The sequence below is a fragment of the Priapulus caudatus genome, unplaced genomic scaffold (genome assembly GCF_000485595.1).
Source record: "Priapulus caudatus unplaced genomic scaffold, Priapulus_caudatus-5.0.1 Scaffold825, whole genome shotgun sequence".
In the NCBI taxonomy this organism is placed as follows: domain Eukaryota; kingdom Metazoa; phylum Priapulida; class Priapulimorpha; order Priapulimorphida; family Priapulidae; genus Priapulus; species Priapulus caudatus.
Genome location: NW_014577886.1, coordinates 77,798 through 87,586, shown reverse-complemented (window position 1 = coordinate 87,586; position 9,789 = coordinate 77,798). Strand labels below are relative to the sequence as shown.

General features: G+C 42.5%; 2 protein-coding genes across 2 annotated transcripts in view; both read right to left on the bottom strand.

Moving 5' to 3' along the window:
* LOC106813790 (zinc finger CCHC domain-containing protein 24-like) overlaps positions 1–8,745 on the bottom strand; it is an 18,984-nt gene extending 10,239 nt beyond the window's left edge. Inside the window, exons 1-2 of the mRNA XM_014818014.1 lie at positions 8,677–8,745; positions 2,319–2,519 (exon numbers count right to left, since the gene is read on the bottom strand). Coding sequence (XP_014673500.1) covers positions 2,319–2,519; positions 8,677–8,745 — 270 coding nt within the window. The remainder of the gene's footprint in view (positions 1–2,318; positions 2,520–8,676) is intronic.
* A 531-nt stretch (positions 8,746–9,276) lies between these two features.
* LOC106813789 overlaps positions 9,277–9,789 on the bottom strand; it is an 8,560-nt gene continuing 8,047 nt past the window's right edge. Inside the window, exon 5 of the mRNA XM_014818013.1 lies at positions 9,277–9,369. The gene's annotated coding sequence lies outside the window, so the exon portion shown is untranslated. The remainder of the gene's footprint in view (positions 9,370–9,789) is intronic.

Sequence of the window (9,789 nt, the reverse complement as noted above, 5' to 3'; positions counted from 1 at the left end):
TTACCCAATGTTCCTATTGTGTCCCATTATTAGTAGTATGAATTAGTAGCACAATTTTACCCAGCGCAGCGGGTACCCGCAGCTAGTGTGTATATATCTCGCCCCTTCTCTCTCTCACTCTTTCTTCTTCTTCTTTTTCTCCTTCTCTTCCCTTTCCCTCTTTTCTCTCTTTCATCGCCTCCTTTTCCATCTGTGTGTGCGTGTGTGTGTGTGTGTGTGTGTGCGTGCGTGCGTGCGTGTGCGTGTGTGTGTGTGTGTGCATGTGTGCGTGTGTATATGCATGCGTGCGCGTTACCCGTACATACGCGTGTGTACGTGCGCGCGTGTACTGTCGATATTTAGTGATATGTTTATGAAACGCGTCTCTCGTACAGCAGTATAGTGACCGATATTCACCTCCTGAACAGTAGAGCAATGAGCATGCAGCAGTATTGGTAGAATAACAATTACGCGTTTCACAATATTTACAACGGCGTGGAACGATAACAAAGTTCATATAGATGTGAAATGGTCACGCGCAGTCGGTAATAATTTTCCGACGCTGAACTTGAAAAGGACCGAGAAGCTATACTAGGGCAGATGGGGTCGTTGTCGTATCAGGTACTACAGATATGTACCCGAGGTAGTTTTAGATTGTTTGGTATTATGTTTATATTTTTATATGAGGTATGTTTAGGGTTAGGGTTAGGGTTAGTATACACTTCTGTAGTACAAGTCTGGTACACTTTGTGTATACATATATATGACAATGTACCTCGGGTACATATCTGTAGTACCTGATACGACAACGACCCCTGCAGCGCTACTAGGGGGAGTTAGTGGTATCAGCTGAGGGAGGTGTGAAACTTGAATGTTAAGCCATACTTTTGGTCCAGGGTTGGGTCCGGTATAAAATTCTTTCAATGATAGAGCCACGTAGCAGCTTCCGCGCACCTTCCTTTACACTAACTAATCGTTTCACAGTATCAATCGCCTGGTAGCGGACCACGTACGCTTCAGGAAGACACGGCGGGAACCTAGCTCCACTAGTGTAGCACCACCACTACCACCACCACCACTTATGTACGGGGTGTATTATTGACGTAATGTTTTTTTTTGTACTCGCATGTGCCAGCACAACTACGAGTAAATGGTTCCCACAGCTGGTCATCAAGCGTAAACAATGCGTGAACGGAGAGTTAGTTTTCACTTGGTTACGTGCGAAACGTGTTCCAGTTACCGACAGAACACTGACACGAATGAGAAGTCAAACGGGAGTCCTTTCCTTGGTGCTGGGGACACCAAGCAAACTAAGCAGCTACTAGCTGGGGGCTACCAAGCAACTGGGGGCACCACCAAACAATGGAACACTGGTGTCAACTCACTAATTGCTGATCGTTAACTTAATTAGTTGTTGTTTTGGAGATAATGTCGAGTGCCAGAAGTGCTGTCCACGTCTGCGTTAGGTGGAGTTATATAACTACCAGATTCTCACAGGGCCATTCGCACCGAAAAGTTACGGAAAATTGGAGAAATGATGGGATGCGAAAGACGTGAGTGCTAAACTCACAGGTAAGAGAGAGAAGGTTCACGGGTCATACAACGATCAGAAAACGTAAGCGGAATAAATGGACGTAGACGCAAGAGCAATATCCGGGAGTAAAGAATATAGAATTCTGAATTTTTTACGACTGATACACTAATATAATATATATATATATATATATATATAATATATATATATATATATAATATATGTATATATATTATAGTGGCTCTTGATATCATAATACATCCGTGGTCAAACACTAACAGTTCATACACAAAAACATTGCATTACTTGCATCTAACCACATCTTAAATCGCATCAAAACCTGGACAGATCTCATGCCATGGTACTATAAAATATACAAATCACACACATGTACGCGCACACGCACACACGCACACAGGGTGCGAAATTAACGGGAGTCCAAAGTCAAATACTCCCTGATTTGACATCGTGCAGGAGTCCGTGTGAATCCCTGAAAATGTTGCCATACTAACTAGTTTGTTCCAGAGCACAGCCTCGCAGAATTATTGTATTTTTTCAGCTAATGTCCAAAAGAAAATTTGGCAGACGTGCAACTTCATGAATCTTAAAAATAAGCACATGCGTTATTGTTAATATCTTTAATTTTTAACCTCAGACTGCGGACTCCTTCATTTTGCTGCGGACTCGCTCTTTTTGAGGGTAGGGAGTCCGCTGGACTCCCTTGTTCAAAAGTTAATTTCTACCCCCGCACACACACGCACTCACGCACGCACACACACACCACTCGCCGACCACCTATACCTACCTGTGGACAGTCTTTGATGTAATGTCCCTTCATGAAGCACAGGTGACACAGGTAGGACGGCGGCGGCCGCTTGCCCGGCTTTCTGTCCATCGTGATCGACAGATCGGAGAAGTGGTCGTTGAGATCGCCGACGCTGCCGTCGCCGATGCTGCCGTACGGCGACGGCAGCTGACGGCCATAGCCGTGGTGCAGGTGCGCGTTCTAAAAACCCAAACGGGGGGAAGATATTATGATCGTACATAAGTTAATAATATGAACAATGTCATAGATATATTCTATAGTATATATATTCTCAGTCTTATACATGTATAGTCTATATATATTCTTAGTCTTATACATGTATAGCCTATATATTCTTAGTCTTATAGTCTATATATGTTATTAGTCTTATATAATCTTTAATATTCTTATAGTCTAATATAGTCAATTTAAAAATAGTCTTATATAGTTTATACAGGTATTCTTAGTCTTATATCGTCTATATATTCTTAGTCTATATTATGAAACTCCTGATAATAGATCGGTTTATAACGGAAATCTTCGATTTGTTAGTTAAAATAAAAAACACCGATACGTTTGCGCGTGGGAAAAAGAAACGGGTGCGTTTTTAAAATGCTGGTGTTTTTTTGGTTTAAGCTTAAACAAGTGGGGCGTTTTGCATAAAAAAACTTAGGTATATATATACTGCATCGTTCGATCAGCTGTTTAGAAGAGAAAAAACGCATTATTGCACGTGCTACGAAAGTGGGGGAAAACGGTGGGATTAAACGTCAATGATTGAACAAAAACTTTTTCTGTATATCACAAACCTGCGCATTTTTTTACCAGCTGTATAGTTTGTTAAGCTTAGCCCATCAAGTACTCATACACCCTATATATATATACCAAGCTAGCTGGGTGCAATACACGTAAATAGCACGAACATATGCCCCCTGCTAAAACGAAGTAATACATTTTTATCTGTGTGAATATAGTTTTACAGACCCATGAAAGAAACCCCCGTTTATTGCACAACGGTGTATGTGTATGGCAAATACTACATACATGATATCATAGCCACTCTGTATATTATACGTTTCGTCTCTCGCAGTCACATGGTCGGACTCGGGGGAGGTATACACAGAAGCGAGTCGCTAATGAAAGGCAATCACGGGAACCTTACACATAATTGTGAAATACCCTAGCACGCATTCACTCCCAGACGACAACATCAACAAATACTAGGCACGGCAAGGCAATATAGGTGGAGCATTGCAGCAGGTTGTTGACAGAGGTCATAGAAATCCGTATAGTGGCTATAATTAGCAGTATATGATTAATTCTGGGGTGGTTAGCATGCAGGCGCATGTGGGATAGTTTTCAAGCGAATCCCGTTCATAAACAACAAAAATTCCCGAGATGTGGGAAAAAATCTCGCAGTGTGGAGTAAACAGTTCTTGCCTGGGATTAAATGCGTTGGGAAGAGAAAGAGAATGAGAGGAGAAAGAGAGAAAGAATTAGGAAGGGAGACGAGGAGAGTAGGAGAGAGAGAGAGGAGAGAGCGAAGAGAGAGAGAGAAGAGAGAGAGAGAGAGAGAGAGAGAGAGAGACGAGAGAGAGACGAGAGAGAGAGATAGAGAGAGAGAACGAATATGCTACAGAGCCGGAGCAGCGTAGGAAAACGTACGCCAAACATAAAAATAACCATTAACAATATTATACAGAATACCACGTATTAGGGGTGGGCGATGTTTATGGTGTACTACCACTTCGGGGAATTATGCGGTCATGTGATCGAGGCGGCTGTGCGGCGGCGGTGAATGATGGTTATGATGATGGCGGATCGCCGCAAGAAAACTGTGGTAGAGCGTGATAGCGTGTTTTGTCGCGGAGGACCGGGTTCGAATCCCTGCAGACTAAGTAGCACCCAGTGAACAACTGCGCTGTTGGCAAGATGGACGAAAGAGCGTCTAAGTCGTAAAGACATATATTGTCGCGTGGCCGAGTGGCCGCCATTTGCTCCATCAAATCTCTGTAACCTAACGAGCCAACCTGATGAGAGTTTGTGCGAGAGCGGGCGAAGCACGCCGAAACAGCCGCGCGGCCTAGACAGACGGTTCGCGTTAGCAGACAGTTCCCGCCCCCCGGGTAGCTGCCAGCCAATCGGCGTTGAAGTGCGGCGAATTGAACACTGTCGATCAACGCATCTGTCGCAAACATCAGAGGAGCCGATTGTTCCTAATTGTTGGAACAATGCGGTACGTAGTAAAACCGCGCGCGAGTGTTTGCGTGCGATCATACAAACAAACACTGTGTATTTGTTAAAAGTTATCCCAATTATTAATTCAGAATTTTATGTAAAAGTATGCATTCATTGTAATATTTTATTCTATTGATTTATTGATTTATTAGGAGAATTATCCGTCATAATACAATGCATACAAATACTTTAAGCAATCAAAATTCTGATTAATAAAATTGGATATAACTACGTAAGGATATACACAAAAAATCATGACTAGCACACCATATTACATAGTTCTTTGTTTAGCTAAAAGTGCCTTGATTCTAATTAACAAATTAAAGGAATGTTTACTCAGGTTCAGGGTAGTTTAATTCTAATCTAGGTTATACATACGTCTAACATAAAAAGTTCATAGTTCAAATCTACCATTTATAAATATATTAAAAAATTGTTTAAAACTAACGACTACAGTTTGATTCCAACGACGGTGCGCCGGCCACTGCATAGCGCACTGAGTATCCTGATAATTTGCCGCAAAACCCACTTTCCAACCCAAGCGCTACAGACGCGAGGGTTTTCCATAATTTATATCATTTAAAACAAAAGATTGAATTATTTTATAAACGACATTATAAGTTTCAGTTATAATATGATAACTTGATTGCCCTCATAAAATGAAGTATCGTTCGCTAATATCAGCAATTAGGTATAAATAAATGCAACTTTTGTATCAAGCTGTCTGTCGGGTAACGCTCGCAAAATAAATCGTTAAATACTGGCAACGTTTTTTCGGGTTGGCAGCACGCAATCGCGGTGTCATGCGCCAGTTAAAATTTCGTACGCGTTGATGTGTAAATAATTATACACAATTAAATCAGTATCTGTGGTAACCAAATACGTTGTATATACGATTTTGTATACCAGTAAGGCTACAGTTGTATGCAGAAAAATCCTAGGAGGCTACTATTCCTTATTAAACTAAGTCCTATAAGCAAGAGAGTGCGTCCACAACTCAGGATTTGAACTCCATGCTTGTTCCAATTATCCACAACCTGCTGGCCCGCTGAAGCTACAGCCGCTGTAGGACTCTGTACAATAGTCCTGTAGTAAAAAGCTTAATTAACTAATCGTGCTTCAAAAAACCAAAGTTACCACGAGATTTATAGCTAAGACATGTTCTATCTGTATCTAGATTTCTAGAAATGTAAACTCAATATCGTCGCCGGAACGAATTATGATAGTTTAATTACATACTACTTTCTAGCCCCATACCGTGGCGTATTCTATTTGATAACAAACATTCGTCCATGCAGCCCCTACGTGAGCCCGAATATTTTTCAGACTCAAGTACATGGCGCAACATCTCTGTAACTAGGGACTCTAAATTACTATATGTCCTCCAACACACGCCGCATCGACCGCCGCAAACAGTTCGCGCCGTTGCGCTGAAAATATATCATTGATTGATTTCGCGCATGGTCTAGCGCATTGTGTTCACTCTCCGAGCGTGTACATGGATGTACCAGGGGGGGGGAGGGTCTGACCCGTAACTCAAACTTGCGAGCACTGCGAAGGGGGTTTGGGGCCGCTCCCCCCCAAGTGAATTTTTTTTTAATTTAAACCTCTCTCAGATTCGCGTTCTACCTGGCGCGAGCAGGGGGGCGGGGGCATCGGCAGACCCCTGGACCCCGCCCCCGATGTAACAACGCCCGCTGCCCTGTTCAGTGTTCAGTAAATTATGCATGTCTCGTGTCCTTGGCTCTGAGGGCCGCGAGCAAATAACGTGATAAAAAAAACAACGCGTTGATTGGTTCAATCCTGTCTTTCTCGTACACGGCAGCCCGCAAAAAGCAAACTCATTTAACTTTCGCGTTCGCCGTGAAACCGGCTGCCGCGTGCCGTTCAGTGAGTACTGCGCCATATAAAGATATAAATAAAATTTAGACTTGGTCCGGTAAGGGTGAACGAATCGCCGTTCCGTGCAGTCCGTGCGCGCCCGACGTGTTGAGACGGCCTTTACACCTACTATCACACTATACTAAAATATACAAATTGTATTGTTAACCGTCATGACAGTACAAGGTACATCCAATAAGACGATATCAAACTTTTCTTAATGGTGCCGTAATTCAACCGAATACTTTTAGCAGAAAAAATCATACTCCGTCCTGCCTCTACGATTTCTACCCGGTTTTCCAATCAACAATTCTTACACTAACTTAAAACTAGAATAAACAGAATCCCTATATATATAGTTGCCTATATACAGGCGAGTTTGCAGCCATACTCAGGATTGATTGAACTCCACTTTGTTTTCCCAAATGTATCCAACTCACCTCCGCCTCTCTCCCGTCCGCTGCCGCTAAAGTACAGGCGCGCTGTATGGATCTCTTGTACATGTCGTATAATTAATTAACTATCGTTGCTTCCAAAAATAACTAAAAATTTACAGAAGTTAAGCTAAACATGTGTCTATCAGTTATCTAACTTCTTATAATGTAACTCGACAATCGTTCGTCTCGACGATTATGAATATTAATTATACACTTTCTTACGCGCCATAGCCGTGTCGATATTCTATTGGAAACAACATTGTCGCCAGCGACCACGTGACCGTAGTTTTTTTCGACTTCCGATAACATGGCGCAAACTCTCGTATATTAGGACTCTAATTAAACTATATGTCTCCCACATCCAACTGCGGCAACGACACGGATCAATGCAAAAACGCAGCGCCGTTGCGCTGACTAAGAAAAAAATACAATTGTGATTCCGCGATCTGTGTCCTGAGCGCAGTTGTGTTCACTCAGCGAGCGTGTACAGGCTACTTATGTAGCCAAGGGCGGGAGGGATCTAGACCGTAACCCAAAACCTTGCACACGCGACAGGGTGTGGGGGACCCTCTCCCCAGAATTTTTTTTAATAATACCTCCTCAGATGCGATTTTCTCTAGGCCGCGAGCAAGGGGGGGGGGGGTCGGACCCTGGACCGCCACCCCCTGTACACCTGCCCGCTGCAACTTCCTTGGTTTCAGTGTTCATAAATTAGCATGTGCGCTCGTTTCCATGGCTGATGGTGCGTGCGAGCCAGAATACGTGATAAAAAAAGCAAATCCGCGTTGATTGGTTCAACTGTCTTTTCTCTCGTACACGGCAGCCGCAAAATCAAACCTCATTTTACTTCGCCGTCCCGTGAAACCGGCGCTGGCGCCGTGCCTGCTCATGAGACTGCGCCATATACTATGTTGATACCAAACAACCTTTTACAACACCCCATGTCTGGTAAACCTGTCTTGCCCCCTGGGTACCATAAGATATAATAGATTTGAACTTTGCCGGTAGGGGTGAACGACGCCGTTTCCGTGGCGTTCCGTGCCGCGCCGCGTGTGTGGAGACGGGCCTTTACACTACTATCAGCACTAACTAAAATATACAAATTTGTAGTTTTAACCGGTCATACAATGGTACATTCTCATATTCATAAGCCGATACAAACTTTTCTTATGCCTAATTTCAACCGAATACTTTTAGCGAAAATCATACTCGTCTGCCTCTAATGTTTCTACCTTTTCCATCAGACATTTCTTAACACTATACTTAAAACTAGAATAAACAGAATTTGTTGTGTAGGCTTTGCTGTGGTAGAAAGTTCCAAGCTTCAATTGCAGTATAAGTAAAAGAGTTTTTCCCACTGCTTCCCACCCTCGGTTTAAAAATAGACATCTCACCTTCCCTTTTATTGAAACTATGGACTTCTGAACTTATGGACTTATGAAACCTTCTGTCATATACTGTGGGCCGAGATTACGTAATATTTTAAAAACCTTATTGACCTTCAGTTGCATTACCCTGAACTCTACAGGTACCCAATTTACAGCCCTGAACTCTCTAGCACCTATATGTTCTTTAGTACCTATAGGTTGAGGCTAATGGCTTTATTTTGACACACTTGCAGTCTAGCCCTTAATTGTGCGCTTTGTGAGACTGTTGTACCGTATACTGCTTGCATAGTTAAAATGACATTGAATTAGGGAAGAAACTAGTAATCTTTTACATGCTGTGTTTAAATACTTGGCTTTTCTGGAAAGAAATTTCAATTTAATGTTAACCGTTTTTACAACCTTAATTCTCGTTACCTCACCACTCATGGAGTCTTCCAAGACTATTCCTAGATACGTAAGTAGCTGTACTAACGTGAAAACCATGTCGTCGAAAAATACGAATTATGTCAAAACGAAGGAAGCTACGCGGTTTGTAATACTACCGGAAGATAGAATAAGGACCAGTGAACAAAAGAAGCTCATGTTTGTATACATTTCTATTTTTATTCAGATCGAACTCGTACGACAAAAAGTAGTGAAATCAGTACCAAATCGTTGCCTTACTCCTTTGTCATTATACGCTCCTGATATATATAGATATAGACACCAACTACCTGCCCATGTCACCTACTGCCATCTGGTGGCGATCCCGATTAAAGGCTATATAAATTTAGGTTTTGGTTAGGTATGGGTATATATAATTTTTTTTTAATATATGAAACAGAGAACGATGGAGAGACGAAGAAAATTCAAGATTTACATTTATTTATTTCAGTAGCAGTAGCAGCTAGTACTCTTGTTGTCGCTGCTGCTGCTGTTGCTCCTGCTGCTGTTGCAGCCGCCGCCGTTGCAGCAGCTGCTGCTGTTAATTCTTCTTCTCCTTCTCCTCGTTGTTGTTATTGTACGTTGCTATTCTTCTTCTTCCTCTCCTTCTAATTCTTCCTATTCTTCTTTTTTATTTGGCTTCTGCTGACGCTGCTGCTGGGAGTGGAAGGGGGTCGTATGTGCCTATATACACAAATATTTGTATGTAGAGTTTCAGAAGTAAAAATGTTTTGTCTTCGCCTATACTTTCGCATATACTTTCGCCTAGGACTGGACCCAAAAATATAAACTCATAATAATTAAATTAAAGTCTTTAAAGTCCATATTGGGTTATTAGCTCATCTGACATAGTCAGATGCAGCTTGTAGAATCGCATGATCGTCCGTCCGTCCGTCCGAGCGTCCGTCCGAGCGTCCGAGCGTCCGTCCGTCCGTCCGTCAACAGTTGGGCACAAATCTTAACCGCTCGACGTACGGTCACGATATTCGGGACGTGGGGGGGTAATCCGAAAACGAGTTGGGATGTCGAAGCTGGGGGGTCAAAGGTCAAAGGTCAAAGGTCAAAAAGAAGGGGGAAAATTCCCTCCTTAACTTAAGGTATAGG